Consider the following 27,587-nt stretch of genomic DNA (forward strand, 5'->3'; position numbering starts at 1 on the left):
CTGGTTTCGAACTGATATAGCTATATAGTTTGTGTGATATTTTCTTTACTTATAAATTGACAAAATACATAGAAGCATTGATATCAATCAATTATATCACGGACGCGATGGAGGATTTTCTGTCCTCTTGTTCGATGCAGCTTTTCCTCCAAAAGCTGCTTAATTTAGTTTTCCGGACGACACTCGGTGAATTGAGAAGCAGGTCGAAGTCGGGGCGTAGAGCGGCGAAAGGGTGATGGCGAGCGGCGTGTCGCAGGACGGTACGTCTGAGCTGTCTCAAATGCTACAGTAGGCGATGGAGAGCGGCCGCGCGGTGGTCCATAAGGACGACGTTGGTCATGGAGGCTCGCTAGACGTTGGAGAGTAGCTCCGGGTGGAAAGTCATCCTGTTTGTATATGTCATATCCGCGATGCTCGTCTTGCTGGCGCTTGCGGCAAAAACGGGCTATATGGCCACGATAGCCGCCGTAGTAGCAGATTGGACGAGGAGGACGCCACTGCGGATAGCTGGTTTGGGTAGGTGCGCTGGTAGTCATGGAAGCTATGTGGGCCGGTGTTGGTTTTGGAGGCATCGATGGAACGATGACTGGAATAACTGTGGCTACTTATGCGTACGTTGGTGGGGCCCTAGAGGGTCCGTGTACGCTGCACCAGCCATGGATGCCAATTCCTCCTTGATAACGTCTTGCAGATTGGTATCCGAAGCATGAGAAGGCATAGGCCCTGCGGCTAAGCCAAGATACTGTATCTCGTCTCGAATTATTGAGCGTATCGTTGCTCGTAATGTAGGGTCGGCGGCGGTAGTGGTTGCAGTGGTGTCTGGCTGCAACTGTACTGATTCGAGGTCGTCAAGGCACTGGCAAGTAGCGACGATATCAGCGACGCTAGAGGGGTTCTTGATGGCTAAAGCATTGAAAGCAATAGCTCCGATGCCTTTGAGGATGTGGTGAACCCTGTCTGATTTGGTCATGGCCGTGTTTATGCGTCGACAAAGAGCAAGCACATCCTCGATGTACGACGTAGAAAATTCCGCGAGTTGTTGCTTGCCGATGTCGAGCGTCTTTTTTGTGAGGGCGGAAATAACAGCCAGTGTGCCAAAGATTTGGTGGAGCTGCTGTTTGAAAGCTCCCCAGTTCATGAAATCAACATCATGGTTGAAAAACCAAGTCTTCGCTGCTCCTTTCAGATAAAAGGCGACGTGACGTAGCTTGGACACATCGTCCCAACGGTTAGCCGAACTCACTCGGTCGTAGTCATCCAGCCAATCCTTGACGTCTTCACCGCGAAGTCTAGCTAACAGATGGGGATCATGCTGGTGCCCACTGACAACCCAATACGGAGAGGCTGGGGTAGCCGAGGCCAGGGTGGTGGAAGTAGAAGTGCCTGTTGGCTCGTCCTGCGACATGCTGGCGGACAGCTGGCACAATCGGCGACCCGATCGAAGCTCCAGGAGTTTGAGCGGGGAGTCAGAGGACGGAGGACCGAAAAGCACACTCCACCACTTGTGACGTAGCAGTTGTCACTACACTTATTCCGAGTCAAAGATGCAGCTAACCGATCACGCCCACAGCACGGATCACATTCGAGAGCCAGCCCCCTGTTGGAAATCGCACCGCTGGCACGAGTTGTTGGGGTCTCGGTTCTGACGCCCGTTATTGCCAATGGGTCGCAAGCCCCAAGGGTAGCGTTGGCCTGGCGGCCTGGGGCACTGGAAGCATCCGAAGGTCCCGGCAAAGCAAGAGAAGACTGGTAACAGAACAACTTGTTTATTCTAACATAGCAAAAGAGCGGCCGGTCAGGTCGACCGAAGTGGAGAGACGGGAGAGCACGCAACTCAACAGTACAAATCGGAGCCTCTCTCCTGGCGTCCGGGGGCAGCTGCTCTTATACTCTCGGCGTCGCGGTCCAAAAGGGAAGGAGGGAAGGTCACGGGATGAAGGTCACGGGACGGCGGAGCATGAGCCCACGACGGCGCGAACTGTCGGGCCGAGAGACCTGCTGAACCGAGTGTAGTGACGCATCGCCAACCCTCACCCACACGACGGCGCGAACAGTTGAGCCGAGAGACGTCCAGGCTCCTCATTCGGGGAACTCCGCTCCCCGGCTGCCGCGCTTTGACAAGCGAGGGCACACACACACACACGCACACACGAAGACACGTGGCACTGAAACACGCCTGGACACGCTTGGCGGGTAGGCGTTGCGGCGGCGTCGAACAGGCCAAAATGTCCGCCGTTTTGAACAAAGCCCCGGCGTCCGTTGCATCCGCGCCGGCATTACCGCGCGTTGTAGGCGAAACGTAACAGACCGCCCCGCCGGGGGAAGGAGATCCCGATGGTCAGGGGACTGCATCCGCTGTCCGGAGGGATGTCGCTCGATGATGCTCATAACCGAAGTTGGGCGTCCTTGGGCGTTTCTTGAGCGCAGCGCACAGAGAAGGCCTCGTTCTCACGTTCAGGTGCACACAGGACACTGCAAAGTGACTTCGGGAGAGTTGACATTTTTGTTCTCGTTTCCGGCAAGCGTTAGAACCACGCCAAAAGTCAACCGCTCAGTCAGCAAGCACGGCACAACCCTCACTAAGCCCTGCCAGGCTCTTCCCCCTTTTATACTGCTGCCTAGTTCCTTACAGTAGTTTAGCAGCACTCAGAACGCGTCCACAAATCGGAAAAATTGCACTAAAAAGCACATCATCACTTTGAAACACTACACAAAAGCAATAAGTTAAAAATCCTGCCTCAGGAAGAAAAACATCAGTAACAAGCAATTTTGAGGCTGATTCCCACGTTAGGGGCTTCGACTTAAGCCATCGGCGTTACCGTTGAGACTCCCCTTTTTGTAACGCACCTCAAAGGAATATTGTTGCAAAGCGAGGCTCCAGCGCAGGAGGCGGCCATTTTTGGGAGAGATGGTCTGCAGCCATTGGAGAGGGCAGTGATCCGTTTCAATGATAAACCTCGAGCCAGCTAGGTAACATGACAATTTCTGAACGGCCCACACGATACACGCACACTCTTTCTCGGTGGCGCTATACGCCTGCTCACGACTGGTCAGCTTACGACTAGCATACAGGACGGGGTGTTCTACTTCTCCATTTTCCCGTTGGCACAGTACAACGCCCATGCCTCGCTCACTAGCATCACACTGAACAACGAACCCTTTTGTGTAGTCGGGCGATCGTAGCACAGGTTGGCTTGTTAGGGCGCTCTTTAGGGCGCTAAAAGCTCTTTCCTTCGTCTCATCCCAGACGACTGTTTGCGGCTCTGTCTTTCTTAGAGCATCCGTCAAGGGAGCCGCGATATCAGAGTACCTGGGGATGTACCTCTGATAGTAGCCGGCGACACCTAAGAACGACCGAATATCAGTCTTCGTGCACGGTTGCGGGAAGTCTCGCACAGCGGCCACCTTTATTTCAGAGGGGCGGCGACGACCCCGACCAATCACGTGTCCGAGGTAGACAACCTCGGCCTGTGCTAACTGGCACTTGGGAGCTTTGACTGTCAAGCCCGCATCGCGCAGGCGGGTTAGCACTGCCCGCAAGTGGGCCATATGCTCAGGCCAGGATGCGGAGAATATCGCTACGTCGTCTAGATACGGTAAAGCGAATTCTTGCTGTCCCCGCAACACTTTATCCATGAGGCTTGAAAAGCAGTATGGCGCGTTCTTCAAACCAAAACTCAAAACTTTAGGACGGAATGTCCCCATTGGTGAAATGAACGCCGCATACCTACTAGCCTCTTCTGTAAGTGGAACCTGCCAATAACCCCTGACAAGATCTAGGGTGGAAATAAACTGAGCGCTACTCACTCTCTCAAGGCGCTCCTCGATGTTAGGGATCGGATAAATTTGATCCTTAGTGATGGAATTAAGCCTGCGGTAGTCGACGCAAGGACGAGGTTCCTTGCCCGGTACCTCAACTAAAATCAAAGGGGAGGTATAATCACTCTCACCCGCTTCAATAACACCGAGCTGTAGCATTTTCTTTACCTCAGCCTCCATAATATCGCTCTGGCGGGGTGACACCCGGTACGCCTTGGATCGTACTGGCTCTGGGGAGGTAAGTTCTATGTCATGAGTAAGGACAGAAGTCCTACCAGGCCTCTCAGAGAACAGACCTTGAAACTCTTGTAAGAGCTGGTGTAGTTCTGTTTTCTGCTCAGGCGACAGCGATGCTTTACTTATTAAGTCACTAATGACTTGATCGGTGTCTTTCCTGTTCGTCACTGAGCCTAGTCCCGGAAGCTCGACCGGAAGCTCTTCGGGCACGTTTACCATCATGCACACCACTGCTTCCCGTTGCTTATAGGGTTTGAGCAGATTACAGTGGTAAACTTGCTGTGCTTTCCGCTTTCCTGGCAGACTCACCACGTAGTTAACGTCCGACAGTTTTTGAACAATCCGTGCTGGGCCCTCCCACTGCACGTCGAGTTTGTTCTTTAGCGATGTGCGCAATATCATGACCTCATCGCCCACCTCAAAACGACGGGCCCTGGCTGTCCGATCATAATAAACCTTGGCCCTCTGCTGGGCCTCTGCCATTGCTTCACCTGACAACTCCTGTGCCCTTCTTAAGCGTTCGAGGAGCTTAAGCACGTACTCTACCACGACTGGGTCGTCGCCCCTGCCTTCCCATGATTCTCGAAGCATGCGAAGCGGAGATCGCAGCGAGCGACCGTACACCAGCTCAGCTGGCGAAAACCCCGTAGCCGCATGCGGCGCGGTTCTTAAAGCAAACATCACTCCAGGCAGACACAGCTCCCAGTCAGTTTGATGTTCAAAACACAATGCTCTCAACACGCGCTTCATGACGGAGTGGAGCTTCTCAACGGAATTCGACTGGGGGTGGTGCACTGAGCTGTGTAACAGCCTTACCCCGCACCTTTCGAGAAAGGCTGTCGTCAAAGCGCTAGTAAACACTGTACCCTGATCTGACTGGATTTCTGCAGGAAAACCAACTCGCGCAAATATGGACAGTAGTGCATTGACTATCTCAACTGAGCTGAGTTCTTTAAGCGGCACTGCTTCAGGGAACTTTGTCGCTGGGCAGATCACAGTCAAAATGTGTCGGTACCCCGTGGCTGTTACCGGCAGAGGTCCCACTGTATCAATAACGAGCCGTCTAAAAGGCTCCGTAATGATAGGTACCAACTTCAACGGCGCCCTCGATTTGTCCCCTGGCTTGCCCACCCGCTGACAGGTGTCGCATGTCTTCACAAAGTGGTCTGCGTCCCGAAAACACCCTGGCCAATAGTACTCCTGCAAGAGACGGTCCTTAGTTTTCTTAACTCCTAGGTGTCCGGACCACGAACCCCCATGCGACAAGCGCAACAGATCCTGACGATAGCATTGAGGCACGATCAGCTGATCGAACTCCACTCCCCTGCGGTCTAGATACTTCCGGTACAGGACCCCACCTCTTTCCACAAAGCGAGCATTTTTCTTGGCGATACCTTCCTTGATAATGCAGCGTATGTTTTCTAGGCTGCCATCCTTCTTTTGCTCGGCTATCAAAGCCGAGCGGCTGACTTTTAGCAACCTGTTAAGTCCGTCTGACGTAGGCGCGATGAGCAAATCTGGAGACAGCTCTTCTAACTTTCCCGTGTCGGGAATTTCCTCTCCAGTATCTGCTGCCTTTAACGCTACAGGCTCAATTTTATTCTGTTCGGGCGTGCTCTGAATACCAGCTTGCTGCGCCTCTGACCCTTTCTCATCGTTCAACAACGTCGGCCCCGCAACTACCGCCTTTGCAGCGAGCTCCCGAACCTTCGATCTGGTTAAGGCCTGAACGCTAGCCTCACCAAACAAAAGCCCCTTCTCGTGCAGGAGGTGATCGGACCTGTTCGAAAATAGGTACGGGTACTGGGGGGGCAGCATAGATGACACTGCGGCCTCCGTCTCAAGTGCTCCGAAAGGTCCTTCAATAAGCACTTTTGCTACCGGCAGACACACGCTATGAGCTTCCACTGCTTGCTTGATCCATGCGCACTCGCCCGTGAACATATCGGGTTCTACGTAAGAGGGGTGAACGACATCCATCGTAGCTGCGGAATCGCGAAGCACTCGGCACTCTTTCCCGTTCACGAGGAGGTCTCGCATGTAAGGCTCGAGAAGCTTCATGTTCTCGTCAGTGCTGCATAAAGACAAAAACACGACTTTTGTTTTTGTTTCTGGACACTGCGCCGAAAAGTGACCCGGCTTCTGGCACGTATAACAAACGCGCGCTTGCCTCGTCTCGAACCGCTTTCTGCGTTCGGCTTCGGTTGCCGCCGTCTCCGTACGTTCGGTCGGACTGCTTTCACTCGCATCCGAACTACGTGTGTCCCCCTTTGCTCTCATGGGCGTGAACTTTGGCCTCTCAAACTTGGAGCCAAATTCACCCTTTTGACCGTCCTTAGCTCCACGAGCCCGACGCGTCACAAACTCCTCGGCTAACTCAGCGGCTCTAGCCACCGTACTAACGTCTGGCCTATCCAAGACCCAGTACCGCACGTTCTCAGGTAACCGACTATAAAACTGTTCTAGCCCGAAACACTGCAGAACTTTCTCGTGGTCACCAAACGCTTTCTCTTCTTTGAGCCACTCCTGCATGTTTGACATAAGCCTGTACGCAAACTCTGTATATGACTCACTTCTGCCTTTCTCGTTTTCCCGAAACTTCCGACGGAACGCCTCCGCTGACAGCCGGTACTTTTTTAGCAGACTCGATTTCACTTTGTCGAAATCCTCTGCCTCCTCTCTCTCCAAGCGAGCGACTACGTCGGCCGCCTCGCCGGGTAGCAAAGTGAGCAAGCGCTGTGGCCACGTTTCCCGAGAGAACCCCTGCTTCTCGCACGTTCGCTCAAAGTTAACCAGGAACAAACCAATGTCCTCTCCAAGCTTAAACGGCCGCATCAGGTCAGTCATTTTGAACAATACTCGTTCTCCTGCACCGTGTGCCTGACTTCCATTACGAGCGCGTTCCATCTCTAACTCGAGACGCTTCATTTCCAAAGCGTGTTGACGGTCGCGCTCTTCTTTTTCTTTCTCTTTTTGTTCTTTAAGTTCACGCTCCTGTTTCTCTTTCTGTTCTTTAAGTTCACGTTCCTGTCTTTTTGCCGTCTCCCTCTCCTCAATGGTCTCAAGGCATTCCGACAGCTCGTCATCCTCAGCTTCTAACTCAAGAATAGCCCTTAGCAGTTCTGGTTTTCTGAGTTTGTCTGAGACATCCAGACCCAACTCTCTCGCAAGCTCCAGCAATTTCGGTTTGCGCAACGACTTCAAATCCATGGCTGCTCTGAATGCTGCTTTCTCTACTGCCTACTATTGTCTTGCCGCAAACTAACCCGGTAGCAACGACAACCACAATTACCAGCTCTGTTTCTAACACTAACAAAAGCCTGGCAAAACTCAGAAGAAGAAAGTCCCGCACTCACCAAACCTCGCAGCCAAGACTTCAGCGCAGTCGTTCCGCTGCAGGCAACCAGTCATCACACAGGGCTCGTTGCGCTGCTCCCGGATGGTCGTTGTGCTGCTCAGCATACAGTCAACCGCATCTCTTCGCTGCTGGCCTCCGTTGTCGCGATCTCACCGCTGGCAACCAGATGTTGGAAATCGCACCGCTGGCACGAGTTGTTGGGGTCTCGGTTCTGACGCCCGTTATTGCCAATGGGTCGCAAGCCCCAAGGGTAGCGTTGGCCTGGCGGCCTGGGGCACTGGAAGCATCCGAAGGTCCCGGCAAAGCAAGAGAAGACTGGTAACAGAACAACTTGTTTATTCTAACATAGCAAAAGAGCGGCCGGTCAGGTCGACCGAAGTGGAGAGACGGGAGAGCACGCAACTCAACAGTACAAATCGGAGCCTCTCTCCTGGCGTCCGGGGGCAGCTGCTCTTATACTCTCGGCGTCGCGGTCCAAAAGGGAAGGAGGGAAGGTCACGGGATGAAGGTCACGGGACGGCGGAGCATGAGCCCACGACGGCGCGAACTGTCGGGCCGAGAGACCTGCTGAACCGAGTGTAGTGACGCATCGCCAACCCTCACCCACACGACGGCGCGAACAGTTGAGCCGAGAGACGTCCAGGCTCCTCATTCGGGGAACTCCGCTCCCCGGCTGCCGCGCTTTGACAAGCGAGGGCACACACGAAGACACGTGGCACTGAAACACGCCTGGACACGCTTGGCGGGTAGGCGTTGCGGCGGCGTCGAACAGGCCAAAATGTCCGCCGTTTTGAACAAAGCCCCGGCGTCCGTTGCATCCGCGCCGGCATTACCGCGCGTTGTAGGCGAAACGTAACACCCCCAAGCGATGATGAAGAAGAACCCCATATGAACCCCACATGATGATGGTCATGTACAAATGACAAAGAATAGCTTATAAATGGCCACAATATGGTTAAAAAAATGTTGGATTTGCCCTTTAACTGCACTTTTGTCTTGCCAGCATGTGGAACAGGCACATCTTCTACCAGACTTTCAGTACTGCATGAGACATCCATAGTGGTCGCAGCTGCAGATGCATCGGTGGAAGCCTAAAAACTGAGCATTGAAACCTCTTCAGCCACAGCTCCAATTATTAATTCGGTACATTGATGACCTTAATTTTATTCTCCTAGATTGCAGCCACATTATTGTTTTATGCAGCTATTTGTTAGCATAGAATCATAAATTTCACAGCCAAATCAGGAACAAACAGCAGCATCCAGCTCTAGGACCCTCTCGTACAATGATGTGCTGCTGGTTCTATGTGTCGACAACGTGTTCAAGGAGGCTTCAGATCGCTAGCGTGACACCTGCTATACTCGTGCACAGCTTCCTGTGGCAATGAAGGTAAAGCTGGGGTGAAGAGCTTCTGCACGAGTCCTACTGCGCCAAGTAGTCTGCCGGTGTTCCAGAGCACTTTTCATCTGTCTGAACAGATACTGAATGAGCGTAGCTTCCACCTGCGGCCGTGTTGGATTTCCCTAAATGCATAAAAGAAAATCAGAACAATACCGTATGTACTCGTGCAAGAGCTACACCCCCGCTTTGGGGAGCAATATTTTTGAAAAATATTCGAAACATCCCACCAGAAAGCAAAGTTGGTTCTGTCACTGGAAGTTGCCACTGGAAGTTGTCTGCCAGGGTAGACATGCGCTCACGCGGCAACAGGCAGTGAAGAACATCTCTGCGCTCTCCTTTTAGCACAAGAAATTTGGGGCTAATTTGAGAGCTTAGACTTGTCACCATATGTTACCCTTGCAGCCTGAAGACCTTGGCAAGAATGCAGAGCTTTGCCCTGGGGACTCCCACCTCCGTGGCCTCTGGTCGTGGCTTGATCATATCCTTTTGAAATGCTGTATATTTCTTGTTTACCACAAGTATATGTGATGGCCTTGGAAAGCCTCTACTTTTACTTTGTTTAATACCTCATTGGTTAGTGCTTGTTTATAATCGTTGAACTAGAGTTTTATACACCACAAGCACAAGATAAAGCTATCCTTGGACATTGTGCGTGGTGCTGTGTGATGATACTGAGGCTTTCTTGGGAAATGTGCACCAACTGTTGCAGTAAATATGTAAGTTTCAGGTGGCATGCAGCTGCCTTGTGGCATCGCACGTGCACACCACAGTTTGGCAGCTGCACGGGTTGCCGAACCACTAGCTTCGCCGACGCTCCAAACATAGAGGACACTGATACCGTGCTGTTCCAAGGTAAATTTGGATGGATGGTGGTATTGCAGTGAAAAATACTCATGTTTTCGAGCAAAACGGTTAACGTAATGTCCACACACACATTTTAGTTTTCATGGGTGTGACCAAAGCTTGCTGCATAAGGATGTGCCTCAAGTCTGGACGGCTGCACGGTTGGCCAGGGTATGTGCAGTTACTTATAGGCTTTATAGCAAGAACAGTATAGGCTGCAGTATAGGCTTCGCGTGGTCGTAGCGGTCTTTGACTGCTGGACCATTAATTGCAGCAGAGCTTTATAAGGCTGAATTCTACTGGTTGGAAAACGTCTAACAAGAGATCTTGTACAAAAAAGTGCAAGCGCTGCGCATAAGAAAAGGGTTACCATCTACAACTACAGTTCTTTGACTATATCCTTTCCTGGTTGCGAGTGCTTTACTTTGTGTGGGCAGTCGTCTGCAGCAGCTCGCAGCATCCTTGGACGTCAGACACCCAGTCCTGCTTCCACCGAGGCACGCATTCACTTCTCTCATTGTTTTAGCTGCGCATGAGTGCGTACTCCATGGTGGAGTCGAGACCACGCTTTGCAAGCTTCGAGAGAGGTTTGAGATTGTAAAAGGATGGCAGATCGTTAAAAAGGTGCTAAGCAGAGTTGTTTATCTTGCAAACACCATAAGCCTGTCGCTAAGACGGCACCGTTTGCTCCGTTGCCACGAGACAGAATCACCAAAGCAAGTCTGTTCTCTTTCGTTGGTTTGGATTGCTGTGGGCCTCTCTACGCATGTGACATGTCTGCTACCAGCAAAAGAGCATACATCCAGATCTTCTCATGTGCCGTCACTTGCGCCTTCCATTTAGAACTGACAACCAATGTAATAACGACCACCACACTTTCGGCCTTCCATCGTTTTGTTTCATGGAGTGTAAACCCCCGACACCATATACTTGGATAATGCACTGTCTTTCCACAGCTGTGCGTGAGTGTTTAAGGTTATTCTACCGGCTCTTCAAGAATACACTGCTGATGTCAAGATCAAATGGAAGTTAATTGCAGATAAAGCTCCTTGTTGGGGAGGCTGGAGGGAGCACCTCGTCAGATCGACAAAAAACGCATTGAGACGTTCACTTGGGCACAGCAGTCTTAACACCGAGGCCCCCTCTACTCTTCTCTGCGAAGTTGAAGCAGTCATAACCAGCGGACCTCTTATTTATCTTAAAGGGACCCTGAAACGATTTTGACGATTTTCTACAAACGTACTTAGTCGTTAGAGTAGGTCCTTCTGATCATTAATTGACACATATAACTGCTCTGCGTAAAGCGTGTAATTTATTATAAGGTTTTAAAAATGCACATCGCTGCCGATCGCAGCACACTGCTCGGCGGTATTTTACGCCGCCCCTACCCATATGACCGAAATCACCCATATGATGTCAGTGGGGCGAGCTGTGCAATTGGCTGACCAGGGCGCGTGATCAATATTTTTTCCAACTTTATGGTAAACAAATGATGTTCATGATAGTTGGAATGTTAGTTAATTTGTTTTTTATAAAAAGGAAGTAACATAAAGAGAATGCACAAACACAATTTTTCAGTACAGTTAAGCACATCCGGCACTCAGCAAGTGTCGTCTGCTTGTGTTACAACGTGCTCCGTCTTTGACAAGGGCTCCGCCGTCAGTGTCGGTTTGTCTTTTCACGAGCGCTATGATTCGACTTTGTTGCGTTGTGGATTGCAAACGTAGCGACTGGCAATATGCCAAGCTGCGACATAGTGTCCCTCTGCAAGCCAGTAGACGAGCGGACTGGCTGCAGCGCATCGGACTGCCGCTATCCGATCAGCGCCAGGATTTGTGCGATTGCGGCACTTTACACCCGAAGATTACTAACGCAATAGCGTTTCGCGAGTCCGGTATTAGGGTAAACGCAAACGCAAGCGCAAGAGGACAGGGCCCTGCCGTGTCCCCTTGCGTGTCGTTTCAGGAGATGAACGAAGCGCAAATGTGAATGGTCTGCACGGTGCAGCCACCTGGTGGCATAGAGCTCAACCACACACAGTAGCAGTAACAAAATGTATTCTTCTTTGCTGCTGGTGTAAATTTTTCGCAGGAGTGTAATCGTTAACAGATTGTTTTTGTAAATGTTTAAAATGTTTTACACTTGGTTAGAGCAATATTAGCTCTTTCTTGGCTGGTTAAGCTCTGCGCCAACGGTTGGCTGGACCGTGGAGACCGATCAGGCAGTTCACGTACGTGTACGCTAAAGTTTCTTCATCAGCTTGAGTTTATGTCTCAACCGTTCCGTCGAAATATTCAGGTAGTGTGTGATTACCGGAACACCAGACACGTTCGGCGCTGCGACAGAATGCTCGCAACGCACGCTGCTTCAATAGCTCTCGCTTGGGGTCGACGACCAAGCGGCTAGCGGAGAGGTTTCGCGCTGGCGGGGGCGGGTTCCAAAACAACCGGAAGTGGACGATGAGACGTCGCATCGTGACTGAGGACCAGTGAAGGCGGAGCTTAGCCCCGATCTCTCGGCGAACGAGTTGAGGAGGAAAAGCATGGCTCGGGAGGAGGGTAACTTGTAATCGCTTGTATCTCCATTAATACGTAATGCTTCACTTAAATTGTAGTGCGAACGTTCTACTTAAGCTGCGCCCTAGGCGTCCACAAAATTTGTCCGAACGTGTTTCAGGGGCCCTTTAACAGCAACCCGGTTGAACTGGTACCGCTGACTGCATCACACTTCTTGCTTGGAAGACGTGCTTTCTGCAAGAATCCAGCATTTCCGATGGCACATCATCGACAAGAGCAGACCTGCTCCGCTGCACATGCTATCGGGGGTCCGATGGAAGCGGTCGGACTTGCTCTCACTTTGGTGGTCCGTGTACAACAGTCCTGTTCGTGAACTACCTCGGCTACACGAAGGGGACACGGCGCTTATGCCTGACGACAGCGCACGTCTGCTACCATGAAAGCTGGGCAGAGTTCTATGAGTGCACCCAGGAAAGGACGGTATTGCACACGTTTGTACACTTCGACTAGCTTCTGAATAGACGATCGAACGAACTGTTCAGAAGGTGTACGTACTCAAAGTAAGCTACCAAGAACCAGCTGCCAAGTGATCACCTTGGCCCCTTGGGAATACGTTGAAGATCATTGCCGACAGGTGGCAGCGGAGAGGAGAAGAGAAGGAAGAGGAGGAACTCAGGAGAGCACGTTGTTGGGCGAGTCGGTCATACATACTTAAAGAAGGGAATGGAATGGAAAGAAGGTGCCCGTCCATGTCCTTACTCGTCCGTGTCTTTTTTTAGTGCAATTCCCTTCTTTAAGAGGAGGAACGGCACAAGCAATAGAATAAAAAGATTGAGTGCTTAGGCTGGAGGTCAGGTATTTATTACGCGACACAATCCGCCACCGTCCAGGAGAATGCGGCAGTGATGCAGGGAAGTCTGAATAATCAAAGGAGGTGCGGAAAATTTACCGGTGGCGTGCATATTACAACAGGACCAATACTTTGGCTAGTTGGGGGAAATTCACATTTTTTTTTTCGCGTTTATTGATACCTTATTATCACTGTGTGCATTTCCAGGGCACATGATTTCTCGCTGCTATAAGCGTTTGATATTTGCAGTTGTTTCACTACCCATCAGTGGTACCTACACACCTTTGATCACTATTTTACATCTTGTGCTTGTATATGTATAAATAAGTAATTTATGTAATTATGGTGAAGTCACAGCTGCTCGATGCTCTTTTTTACAGTTGCTTAATGGTTGCAAGAAGCCCAGGCGTAGAAAAAAAATTGGTAAAATGGGACAAGGAAGTTGACAGACCAGACACAACGAAGATGCTATTCCCTCTATGCCACCTCGATTCGCGCTGCTTTGTGGGGTTTCTTATCAGCCACCAATTCGTGCAGCTAGTAATTTCAATTTTACTGCATAGTGCGGATACAGTAGAGCCACCCAATTCTTTCGGCTTACCAGGCTTACCAGTGCCGATGGGAATAGGCAGGCCATGCACTGTGACCACTTGCCATGGCCCACGGGCACATAATTAATGATGCACTTGGATACAGCGCTCATGCCATATTATTACAGAATTGGGCAGCTGGGCGTATTCAACTTGTGGACATGAGTTTGCAGATTGAACTGTGTAACAGATGAAACATCTAGCAAATGAAACAGATAACAAAGCCAAGGACAGCTTGGGGGAATTAACTCTTTATGGTTAGCAAGTATTATCTTCGAATGGGGTTAAATCTGCATTTATCATCATGTTATATATTACAAAAGAAATGGAACAGGAAGTTGAAAAAAAAGGACTTGCATTTTAGTATAATACACAATAAATACAATTTTTGAGAAAGTATCGGCTTATACAGCATTTGTTTTCGTTAACTGCACTTAGAGCTTCCTCTTTGCCATAGTGGATGTAACAAACCATTTCTGGTTTGGTCAGAAACTGAAAGCACTGCAAGCAGTGATGCAGATGAAAATATGGCCGCCGCAAGAAAGAAATGAAGCACATGCAGAAGAAACAACAAATTGAAGCAGGCAAATTCGGCAGTTCTTTTTTTTTTTTGTTTCCAATTACAGGGTGGGTTCAGATAAGGACAGACTTAGGGGGGTCTCAAGTCTTTTTTTTGTTTACAGCGAAAATTTAAGAGGTGGGCAAATGTCTCCAGAAAGGAATCAACCTTTGTATTGCAAGACGCAGTGCAGATTTCCGGAAAAAGACATAATTTAATCACCTACTTGTAAATTTTACAAGTTTGAGTACCTATCACTACAAAACTAAGAGATTGTACTCCTCCAAACATTTATTTAGTAATTTCAAACTATTAGAACTACTGGTCCAAGGAAACAGGCTTATGCCGCCCACAGTATTTTCTTTAAAAATTGCCAAGTTTTGCTTTCTGAACAAGAGCCTCACATTGACACCCATATCAGTGCCCTTGTAGGGACACTTTAGCTAAGGCGACGAAGCTTAGGAATTTTCTAACAAATCTACAAACAATTTCTCACGAATTGGTGTAAGAAATGTGCAGAATCATTAGGTATTCATTTCGTTATAAAATCCTGAAAATGCCAAAACTGCAATAGGAAAGAAAATTTGCCAATTTTAAGACGTTAAAAAAAACCATAAGTGCCTATTTTGAATAAAATTTTACATAATGCCCTCACAGGACTGATAAATCTGGTACTGCAAAAACATATTGCATTATTTTACTTTAGGCAGAAAAATTTAGCCTACTTTTCGAACCCTCTGTGGTCGTTCCAATGATTTGCGTAGTGCTAATGGTGGTAAAATCCAAATTACATTCATATTGCATTCCGAACTCACTCCTTTTGTGGTAATAAAAAGAAACACAACTCGGATTGTTTTTTTTTTTTTGCCTCTTCTAAACCACGAATTGAGTTGAACTTGCCTTTTGAGGGCTCCTGCATGCATATTTTTTTTTATGCAAGTTAGCTAGCAAGCACAGGAGAACACGCACAGCGAGGTGTCTAAGGCTGGTCTGGGGAAATTCATTTCTAGCGCCACTCTCCAATTGTGCCTGCTATCTGAACAAAGGTTCCCCGCTCATATGTGACCGGTTCCCAGCAAGAAAGTGTGATGACACCACTGCAGTGATGGAGCCACCTGGGTGTGTACGGATAGGATAGGAGTTCCAGATATCACTTGACTAAAATTTTATTATTAGGCACAAGAACCCTTCCACACAACGGAACTGAGACTTCTTTTCCCACAAATGTCTTTGTTACGCACAAAAAATATCTTATCTGAGACAAAGTGCAGAAGCTGTGGGATGGTTGCTGCCACTGTCTGGCTGATGCTTGAGGAGTTAAATAAACCTCGTCACAGCAGAAATAATTGTATTTATTTATTAATTTATTTATTTTACCCTCAGAGTTTGCATATTACAGAGGGGAGGAGCATATTGTTACGTAGGAAGACACAGACGAAAAGCTATGTACTATGTACGAAAAGCTATTTACAAGAAAATACGCTGCGCTTGGCCAAGAGGCAACAGCCCGCGCTAGCTTCTCATCGTCGTCGTCGTCTTCGCACTGCTTGCCTTTTCGTGATCGCACATATTGTTCCGTAGCACTACCCCCGGCTGCAAAAGCGCCGTCCCGGAGCGACTAAAGATCGGACTCGGAAGCAGTGTAGTAGGCCTTGAGCCTACTGACATGCACGACATCACTTGATGCCAGAGGAGAGGACGAGGTTGAACCCACAGGAGAAATTTCGTAAGTCACAGGCGTCACCTGGCGCAGCACACGGTAGGGCCCTGTGTATCGCGAAAGTCCGACGTGACGGGAGGGCGACCACAGGAGCACGAGCGAAACAAACGAAGTCGACGGAACTGAGGCGACTGGGGTGTGGTTCAGCAGGATCCAGAACAGGCAGGTCAAGGCGGAGAGTACTGGCGGAACAATCGATGAGAGCAGAATGTGCGGAGGGGAAGTCTAAGCCGAGGATGATGTCATGGGGACAGTGGGCGATGACTGTGAATAGCACGATTGTTGAGCGATCGGTGAAGGAGACGCGGGCGGCACACATAGCAATTACGGGGGCTGTTCTGCCATCGGCGACACGGACAACAGGCGTCGTGGCGGGCGTGATAATTTTCTTGAGCCGGTTACGAAGGTCAGCGCTCATTACGGACAAATGCGCCCCAGTGACTATGAGTGCAGACACAGAAACACCGTCGACTTGCACGTCAAGAAGGTTCAGATGAGTGGGCAACGTCAGTAGAGGATTTGGCGGTGTAGGGAGCAATGCAGCGTCACCTTGAGGCGCTGCATCATCTAGTTTTCCGGCTGGGAGCGGCGTCCGAAGGGAGTCGGCGAATAGGAGCGACGGGGCTGGGAAGCGCAACATTGTCGTTGTTGGGGCGAAGGCGAACGAGAATAGGAGCGGTTCGGTGCAGGAGAATCAGCGGCGGCATTATAGGAGCGTGCGGCATAGGGACGAGAAGGGCCACCTGGGGGGCGAGAGTAGGCGGTATAAGTAGACCGGGTCGGGGAACTCCAGCGACTTCGACAGTGCCGAGAAATGTGCCTGAATCAATGGCAGTGAAAACAAATGGGCTTGTCGTCAGCAGTGCGCCATTCAGATGGGTTGCGGAAACGTGGTGGGTAAGAAGGTGTGGGACGGGGCGGAATCGAAGAAGCCGGGCGGGTATTAGGACGATGGGCCGGGCAGATGGTGTGAAGACCCATGTTTTCGAACTCTTGGCGGACAACTGTCTGGATCAGTGAGACCGTGACTGCAGATGTGTTGGTGGAACTGGAGTCGAAGGCAGCCGAATAGGCGGCCTCGATCTCACGCCAGACGATCCTGGTAACATCGGCAGTGTTGTTGGGACGAGGAGTGTCGGCACAGGAAGATGTCGCTGGGGTGTTGGGCAGACGGGCAAACTGCTGGTCGATACGTTGGCTTTTAGCGAGTTCCAGGCGGCGGCACTCTTTTATAACAGCATCCACCGTCGCCACGTTGTTGAAAACGAGCAAGTTGAAGGCGTCATCGGCAATGCCTTTGAGGATGTGGGCAACCTTGTCTGACTCAGTCATGTGGGTGTCAACTTTGCGGCACAGAGCCAAGACGTCCTGAATGTACGTGACATAGGGCTCTGTTGACGTCTGCACACGGCCGGAAAGCGCCTTCTGCGTGGCAAGTTGGTGACCGTAGGGGTTGCCGAACAAGTCTCGAAGCTGTGTCCTAAGTGAATCCCAACTGGTGAGCTCATCTTCGTGCGTGCGATACCAAACTCTAGGTGTGCCACCGAGGTAAAAGACTACGTTGGCCAGCATAATAGTAGGGTCTCACTTGTTATTGCGGCTGACATGTTCATACATGCTGATCCAGTCGCCGATGTCTTCCCCATCTTCGCCCGAGAATACGCCAGGATCACGGGGAGCGGGGAGAGTGATGTAGGTCGTCGAAGTGGCAGCAGGTGTCGTCGCCGGGAGCCATGAAGGAAGGCTCGACGTACCGTCCACTGCGAAGCTCCGTGACGAGGTACAGGGAACGTCCACCTCCACCAGATATGTTACGTAGGAAGACGCAGATGAAAAGCTATGTACAAGTATATTTACAAGAAAATACGCTGCGCTTGGCCAAGATGCAACAGCCCGCGCGAGCTTCTCATCGTCGTCGTCGTCTTCGCACTGCTCGCCTTTTCGTGATCGCACATATTGTTCCGTAGCAATATCACAGATCAAAATTGGAAAAAGAATTGATTTAATAATAATAAGGAGCATGAACAATCAACAAAACCATACAAAAATGTCCAGCTGCAATAAAACGAAAAACTTAAGCAGTATAAATTCAGGATCTAAAAGTAACAACAAACAAGCAAACCAAAAGAAAAGAACAAATTAAGTACAAATTAAAGATCGCAATCAAGGCATGGTATTAAAAAAACTATTATAGCATCATCTATCTGCGATAGCAGTAGCTGCTGCTGGCAGCTGTTTGCATTCAGAGTAGTTCGAGATAATAATTCATGTGAATATATCACAGTTCTGCAATGAGGAACGTGAACTTCTTCAACAATTTCTTCAACATCAACAATTTTAGACAATATGAAAGGCTGGGGTTTAACAAACTGTTCACGAAGATGATTGTTGTGATCGTAAATATGATGAAAAAAAGTGAACCGGGCTATTTTTTTTATGACCTTGGTAAGAAATGCAGAGATGTGTTGTAGAAGGAGGGGCTATGTTTAACGCTGGCCATATAATATGGTGTGGAATACGAGAGACAAGTGCAACTGTCCAGGTCGAGTCACTCTGCTTGCAGACAAGCGCCATAAGAGGCCCGCCGCATACGATAAAAGTTTAAGTCTGCAATGTAACCGGCACTATAGAGGTCACTATTTCTCCTTACGTTTTGTAATCCATACATGATGTACGAGAATTGACACCAAGCAGTTAATGATGTAAGAATGTAAACAAAGCACAGTACCGCCCATGCCACTGCATAATGTAAACGTGTGCGTTCATGACGAGATATATATATGGCTTCATGCACCAGCTTAGTGTTGGAATGCTTGTTAAAAATGTCAGGTAATGCAGAAACATTTGAGTAGTGCCAATTTACAATATATGAGCGAGACAATGAGGTGCACCAGCGCGCCCCGTTTCCAGCACGATTAGCGCTTTTGCGTGCTGTAGGGAAGCTCGCATGCGCAGTCTTCATCAATGACAGCTTCAGGTACATAGTCCTTGCCCTTGTTTCCTGCAACATTGTTTAGAAAAGATGCTTTAAAACCAAACGAAACAAATACAAAATCAGAAACGCGTGCGCACCACCTCCGATCGGTACACGTATTTGACTATGGCAAAAAAAAAAAAAAAAAGATACAAAGCAGCGAATCCCTTGTGCATTGACCGCCTGCTTCATTCTCACATAAAATGACTAAGAACAGTTGCAGAATACATTCTCTAGTTTGCGGTGCTCGCAACACAGCATCAGGCGCCGTCGCAGAGTATTTACCAAAACAGCACGAGTGCAGGCAGAAAATTGAGTAAACAATGAATCCTGCATACTTAAATTTACCTTGAGAATCTGTCTTTTGACAACCCTAGCCCTCACTCTTGCTTCGTGGGACCGCAGCGGGAACTTTTGCGAAGGCAGGGCGTTTCTCTTTAGCCGCTTTCATAAGGGCTTCAACTCATATTTAAGGCGAATTTTCACAATCAGCTCGCCACAAAATTAAAATGAAATCATTGAGAACAGCACAACCGTCAATTGCACTCTCTAAGGTGGCCCCAAAAGAAGTCTGCTTTGTTATAATGCTCGTTACATACGACCATTTCTTCGCTCACTTGCTTTTCAATGCGGAACTTGATCGCCCACAACTTCCTCCGTTTTTTCTCTTTTAGAAAGTGGTGTGAGCTTTCCCAATATTGCATAATTTGTGCATTGGGGCACACTGAATATGTGGTTGCTCTTCGCTCATCGACAAGTGTTTTTTTTTTTTCCCATATCGAAGAGTACCAAAATGCCAGCACAGCTGCAAAAACTGCATGAGTAGGAAATCCATCACCCCTTCCCGGCTTACGAAAAAATCAGCACGGCGGCGCTAGCATATCTGGAAAGCACGAATAGACCTCGTGAGATGGTCTCGCAGAAGTATGGATAGGCGCATGCACGGAACGTCCGCGCCACTTGCTGACCCGGAGCCAAAGAGGAAGAACCTTCTCCTTTTCGTTCCCAAGTAACCCCGTCGTTAGGTGGCGTTAGCAGAGCAACATGCGTGCCATCTCGTACTACCCTGCAAGCATAGCGACCGCTGCCATAAAGCCATGCGGCGAAGCCGGATTACAGGAGATCGGAGCTATGCGGGAAAACGACATATCAGGGGATGCGGGAAAGTCATGCATCGCCACATTACTTGATTCTGATGTGCCCTTGATTGTAATGTGCACCCGTTTGCCGTGGCCTAAAAAAAGAAATGTCCTTTACAGTACCGCACATCTCATTCTTTCATACAGAAATACAACTTTCTTTCATTTGGAAAAAAAGGAAGATTTACTTCCAATGCACTAAAGTTGCGATAAATAAAAAAAGAAAGTCGCAGTTTCCCCCAAAAGGTAAAGCATCGATCACAAAAAGTAAGAATAGTAGTTTTGTTGACTGTATAACCTTTTAAAGATTAGCTTCCTAACTAAATTAACAAGCATGGTGTCATGCTTGCATAAGCAAACACGAACACGTGTCATGCAATGACCGCGAAAACTTTTTATGAGAATGCTGAAGTGAGGAAGTGCGGTAACAGGAGCGAGAGAATTTACTCTTGTGTGGCCTCTCGCTTCAATGTGAACTAAGCGACTAGAACACAGCGTAGTGCGCCTAGATGCATAGACTGTTGCCTCCGTCGCAGATCGCTTTCAAGATAGGGGCCACACGGCTGTGCTGTACGTAGCAGCTGGCAGTGTAGAATGCCTCTCCTGTTAGCACCAGTCCTGCACGCAAGTTTTGGGAACTCGGAACGCCCGTGATGCGGCCTGATTTCCGCCCCTCTCCACACATCTGATCACTTTCCTTTTAATTGTGGCATCGTATTGAACACTCGGCATGTCTTCGTAGTAGGCACTGCGATGCTGATAGAGCAAACGCAGAAAACGGGAAGACGGATGATGGACCAACCTAAGCATACATACTACAGCACATGGAGGAAGCTACGGCAGCAAGGCTCGAAGCGTGTATGAGGCAGCCATTTTGAAACGCTGATGGTGATTTGGTAATACATATTTAGGGTCGTACTCAATTGTAATGCGCATGCAATTTTTGGACCCGTGTTATTGGGAAAAAAGTATGCGTTACATTTGAGTAAATATGGTAAGTGGTGCAAGAAGCTTTTTGAAATGATTGGAGTGCCATATAGAAGTTTCTTGGAAAGTATCCAAGTGAACCGTTAGCTTTGGTGTTGATGTACCTCACATGATGGTTCCATGACAGGTTACTAGAAATATGAACACCGAGATATTTGTAAGATGAAACCGACTCAAGGGACGTATTTTCAAAATGATAGTTGGACACGCTAATGAGGTGGGAGATACGTGCACATTGGCTTGCATTTTTAATTGTTTAGTTCCATGTTCTACAATTGAAACCAGGCAAGTATATTGCATATATGACACCAGGCAAGCATGTCTAGAGGGAGGACACATCGTCTTGGTTGGCTATTTTCCGGTAAATTACACAGTCATCTGCAAATAGGCAAAACTTTGATTAAATATTAGTGGGTATGTCATTAGTAATATTAAGAAAAGTAAGCGTTCCAGGACAGACCCCTGGACATACTCGAGAGCACTGACGACAGTATTAGCAGAAACAAATTCAAACTCAAATTCAAATTCAAATTCTTTTATTTTTTCCATGAAAATACAATAAAAGTGTGTCCAGTACTGTTTGGACCCGTAGCCGTAGGCTAGTTATGGGTCCAAGAAATGAAATTATATAATGCAGACACTTCGTCACATAAACAATAAAAACTTGGAAAAGTGGAGAGGGGAAAATATACATAATACATATGACAAAAATAAAGCATGACAAGAAACGGTTGATTCAATTCAAGAACATCGTGCACGTTATATTATTATAATAAATGAAATGTAAACAGCAGATAGATGCTTTTTAACATGTTTAATGCATGCGCTGAAAGAATTTTTTAGCTGTAAGTGCAAAATTTTGAGCGTATTTTATTTCTTGTGGAAGAGTGTTCCATATCTGAACACCAGTGAATGAGAGCCGTCGTTCTCCATAAACGTTGTGCGTGGGAGGTAGATTAAGGTTGCCTAATATTACATTTCTGGTAGTACGCGATGATGAATGAAAGAGGGACATATGGAAGTGGTGGTTGTCTCTTACGATACTGTTTACGACAGTTGCTGTTTTTAGGAGGCGTAGTGAATCGAAGGGTAATATCCGTAGATCTTGGAATAATGGGTTGCTGGGGTGATCCTGCTTAGATTGCGTTAAGATTCGTAATGATCGTTTCTGCAATTTTCTGATTGGCTGGAGATAACTATTGTAGGTCCATCCCCATGATTCCAGACAGTATGATAGATGACTGTGGATAAAGGAGAAATATAAAATACGTAATGTGCCTGTGTCAAAAAAGTCACGTGCTTGAAGCAGTTTATAGCACCCCGATGCCACCTTCGCCCCAACTGCTAATAAATGGTCTTGCCAGTGCAGGTTTCTATGAAAGATTACGCCAAGATATTTAAAACACGGGGTATATTCTAGTAGAGAGTTGTCAATACTAATGTTTACAGAGTTGGCATCTACTTGTTTTCGGCGGGAGTGAAATATAGTATATTTTGTTTTCTTGACATTTACAGTAAGCTTGTTGGCTGTAAACCATTTAGAGATGTTTGCCAAATCTACTACGTTTGCTTTGGACTGTATTTCCTCGATGCTATTGCCTGTAATTATTATAGCAGTGTCGTCTGCATACATCAGCATTTCTCCGAATTTTAAGACACGTGGAAGGTCGGAAACGTATATAGAAAAAAGGATGGGTCCCAAAACAGACCCTTGGGGCACGCCTGCGTGAATACGTTGTGGTGACGATGAGACATTATTTATGACAACTATCTGATGACGTTCATTGAAGTAGCTAGAAATCCGTTCCCAAAAACCGTAGTGCTTTAGCTTGTACAAAAGGATGGAATGGTTGACCGTATCAAAAGCCTTCTTTAAATCTAGAAAGACTACAGCTACAAGTTTGTTGTCATTTAAAGCACTGTTTATAATGTGTGCTAAAGACTGCACCGCTGATGAGGTTGAATGGTTTGGCCAAAAGCCATGTTGCTGTGGGCAAATTATCTTGTATTTATGTACAAAGCTATTGATTCGATTCGCAAGGATTTTCTCGAAAAGTACATTAATGGCGCTGAGCACGGATATTGGTCGGTAACTAGAAGGGCTTGAGCGATCGCCGTCCTTGTATATGGGGACAACTCGGGCTGTTTTTAGGGACGTTGGGTACGTGGCGGTTTCAAGTGAGTGATTGAAGACGTGGCATAAAATGGGACCCAGAACATCAATATTTTCTTTTCACATACGTACTGTAATTTCATCTATACCTGCAGCTTTATTACTATCCATGGTTGCTAATGTTGAGTGTATCTCGTTAAGTTCAATGTCATCCATACGAAAGGAGTTTGGGAGTGGGCTTGGTAACAAAGAGTTTATATCTGTTATTCTATTATATCTATTATTTACGTTGGTACCTGAAGAAATTCCAACAGTAGTGAAGTATGAATTAAAGCTGTTTACAACATTCTGATCAACCACGTCCGGAAACGTTTGTTTGTGTGGCTTGCCTATAACGCTATTCACGATTTCCCACAGTTTTTTAGAGTTACCGGAGCTCTGTTCGATTAAACGTGTATAGTATTCTTTTTTTCGTGTACGCATAACTGCCACAGTTTTATTGCGTACCTTTTTGTACTGACTCAAGTAATAGCTGTTGTCCTTATGCTGTTTCCATTTATGATACCAAAAGTCCTTCTGCTGCAATACTGCTAAAATCTGCTCCGTCATCCAGGGTGAGACGGGCAACTTATATGAGCGAACAGAGGTTTTAATACTGCTGCTAGTTTTAACGCAAGTCAGGATGTCGATTAGATTGGAGAATTCTATGTCGACGTCATCGTGGTATATGGTACTAGTGTCGATTAACTGGATATTCGATCTCAGCAAAGCGTAGTCAATCTTCGTACTTACTTTGGTGTGCGTTAATTTCGGTTTTATGAAGTCTGTGACCGTTACATAGGTGGGGAGATGGTCTGAGATGGATTGGTTGCATACCCGGGCAATAATATTCGAGGTTATATTAGTTAAAACATGATCAATGACAGTTGCGGATGTACTTGTTATTCTAGTGGGGACAGTGATCAGATTTTGAAAATTAAAGGACTCTAGTAGATACGTGTAGTCACTATGGTTTGTATGACTGGTGTCTATGTTAACGTCACCACTAATTATAACCGGACCTTTGTGTCGTGACACTAGTGTAAAAAATATAGATTCAAGTTTATGAAGAAATAAAGCTACAGGTGAATTGGGTGGTCGATATACGACACCTGTGATAATAGAGTTGTCCAGTCTGATAAATAAGGCTTCGGTATCAGATGTGCTGCAGGAGACATTGGGCAATGCTGAGTAGGTGCGACTGTTATGAACAAAAAGGGCTACACCACCACCGCGCGAAAGTGAATCACGTGGATGAGAAATTGTGAGGTAATCAGAAATAACAACATCTTCACCTTTTTTGAGCCAAGTTTCAGATATTGCGATGACATCATAATGTTTTTGGTACTGAAGCAAGAAGCAAGTTCAAGTTCCTTCTTAAACTGGGTATATTGCTGTGGAATATGTGCAAGCTACTATTGTCCATCTTCGTGAATGCCATGTTTTTGCCAAGAGGTAGCTGCGGCTAGGAGTCAGTTACTAGACAATTTTTGAAAGATCATCTTCACATGTCACATGGACGACTTTCGAATTGTCTGCTTTCCTCGCCAGGATTTTACCATTTGAAACCCAGGCAAATTTCCAGCCTTTTTCTTTTTTCAAATGGATGGTCTTGCCTAGCAAGATTTTGTTATCAGGGCAGAGGTGGTGATTCACAAAGATTGGGTCGTTATCCTCAAAGCCAATCATCTTTGTGTTCAATCGGTTTTTCTTGGCTGCTTTAAAGAATTTGTCCCGCGCACACCTTGAGTTGAACTTCACAATTATGTTTGGAAGCCCTGATCCTTTAACCGGAACCCTATGCGCGACATCTATGTCGCTAGCAGAGAGATCCAATTTCAGGCATTTGGCCACCTTCTGGACTGTGTCGTTTAAGTTCTCATTCTCTGTCTCTGGCACTCCTTTTAGTTCTGAGTATGGTTAGAAAGGAAAGCTCGAATTCTGTTAAGCACATTAGGATCTATATTAAATTGGCCGAGCTTAAAAAGTTGTAAATGATGATTGAACGTCTGAAATGCTATCGAGGAATATAAAAAATAGTCTATTGTTAATCCAGAATCAAGCAACCAATGCAGATCGTTAGTAAAGACCAGTAGCTGTGTTTTGGAAGAAAAATTCTTGCGGAAGCCATGTTGTGAGGGTGTGAAAAAACTGGTTAGACTCAAGAAAGTTAACAAAGTGGGTGAATATAATGTGTTCGAAAACTGTACAACGAGTGCAGATGTGAGTGAAATTGCACGAAAGTTTGATGATTGTGTGCTTGATGAGATTGTGTGATTTGATGATTATGTGCTTTGATGATTGTGTGCCGAGCTTAAAAAGTTGTAAATGATGATTGAACGTCTGAAACGCTATCGAGGAATATAAAAAATAGTCTATTGTTAATCCAGAATCAAGCAACCTATGCAGATCGTTAGTAAAGACCAGTAGCTGTGTTTTGGAAGAAAAATTCTTGCGGAAGCCATGTTGTGAGGGTGTGAAAAAACTGGTTAGACTCAAGAAAGTTAACAAAGTGGGTGAATATAATGTGTTCGAAAACTGTACAACGAGTGCAGATGTGAGTGAAATTGCACGAAAGTTTGATGATTGTGTGCTGCCCCAGACTTGTGAACAGGCACAATCTTCCCTGTCAGCCAGTGCTCCAGAAGGCTAGAATGCCACAGAGGCTGTGAAGAAATGCATGCCAGAATTATAGAAAGTATTGAACTGTGTTTTACAAGAATTTGGTAGTGATGCTTGATGCCCCTCACCAGGTCTGGTCATTTCGAACTGACAAGCGCAGTGTATACATTGCACGCTGAAGATCGTGCCTGTAAAGCATTACACGGCCACATGCCGCAAAAAGAGCTTAAATTTCAAACCAAACACCGTTCGCCCTTCTCACGCGTGCTATGCACCCAGCTGGAGAGTTGACGTTTATCATCACACAAGTGCACCCTATGTGCTTGTGCTGTGATGTGTCGCTCATAATGACACCTGACTTTGGCAACAGCAGCTATTTGTTTAATCTGTTGCTTCAATAGACGAATTAAAGTTTAGGGAAATAATGAAACCTACAAACCGAATGTCCGTGTCTTCGTTTTATTTCATAGCATAGCAAGAGAGATGTACTTCCGTTTCGTCTGCTTGTTCCTATGTCATGCAGTCGCACACGCAGAGAACGAAACTATGTCTTTTTGTATCATGTTCCAGCACGGGATCATGCTCTGTGATCCGCTTGCGTCAGCCTCAGTGTTCGTGTAGCACTGACTTATACTGCTAGTCAGGTGTCCTCATGCACAGCACAGAAAATCGTGTACTGCAGGAAATGAGACAAATGCAACAGCTTGCGCAAAAGACAATAGTGCACCGTGCAGCACGAAAGTACGCAAGAAAAAAAAAAGAGAAAGAAAGCAGGGCTTCTGACATATTCATCACACGATCCTCCAGCTACAGTATGGGAGAATGCAGGGAAGGAATTTCGCTTGCAGAGGCTAGACAGGAGCAACTAGAGAGAGTGTCTATATTAGCAGTGACACTCGCCTCCTGAAATCATGGGTTCACGACGCTGAAATATTTCTATCTTGGCTAATAATGAACCAATTTCAAAAATTATCGCGGTAGAACAATCCATAGAGGGCATGTAACAGCTTCCAGCATATAACCAAAATTTGCTATGTGACCTAGTGAGGGGCCCTTTAATGGCAGCACGAATACCCTTCGAAGTAATAAAAAATGTGTGCATTGGTAAGTAATGAGGTAATGGCAAGATATATTATTCTTTGATACCTACTGGGCAAGAAAAGGTTTTGCAAATGTGTAATTTTGCCAACACAATAAATAATAGAAAACAAACCGGCGCTATATTCATAGATTTCAGTAAAGCATTCGACAAAGTAGCCCACAGCAAATTACTTTACAAATTAAGTTTTATACTTAGAAACGATAAGCTATTAAAAGGGATACAAGCGTACCTAACCAACTGTTTCCAATTTGTTAGGGTAAACCAGACTTCCTCCAACACATTACCTGTTGCCTCTGGCGTTCCCCAGGGATCCGTGCTGGGTCCTCTTTTTTTTTTGCTTATATAAATGACATTGGCAATAATTTATCTGTAAAAATTAAACTTTACGCGGATGACTGTATACTATATGACGAAATTGACTCGCCCCAAGATCAAATCAGGCTAAACAGTTACTTTGGCAAAATAGTTGCACGGTGCCGTCAATGGCAAATTGCTATTAACTATGAAAAAAACCGTCTTTATGAGAATAACACTAAGGAAAAAGCCCCTTCTCTTCCACTATTTTACCCAGAACGCTTATATCTCCGAAGTATTTCACCATAAATACCTCGGTATACACATATCTCACAATCTTTCCTGGTCAAAACATACTGACACTGTAATGGCTAATTGTCTTCGCAAATTGTTCACCCTCAGACGGTTGCTGAAATTCTCCACA

General features: G+C 47.0%; 1 protein-coding gene across 5 annotated transcripts in view; it reads left to right on the forward strand.

Annotated features, from left to right (window-relative positions):
• The window catches only part of mio (GATOR complex protein mio), a 547,780-nt gene that overhangs the window by 258,993 nt on the left and 261,200 nt on the right, over positions 1-27,587 (forward strand). For all 5 annotated transcript variants that reach the window (XM_072286653.1, XM_072286650.1, XM_072286651.1 and 2 more), the window contains one exon: positions 9,218-9,292. In XM_072286653.1, coding sequence (XP_072142754.1) covers positions 9,218-9,292 — 75 coding nt within the window. The remainder of the gene's footprint in view (positions 1-9,217; positions 9,293-27,587) is intronic.

The sequence above is a fragment of the Dermacentor andersoni genome, chromosome 2 (genome assembly GCF_023375885.2).
Source record: "Dermacentor andersoni chromosome 2, qqDerAnde1_hic_scaffold, whole genome shotgun sequence".
Classification (NCBI taxonomy): domain Eukaryota; kingdom Metazoa; phylum Arthropoda; class Arachnida; order Ixodida; family Ixodidae; genus Dermacentor; species Dermacentor andersoni.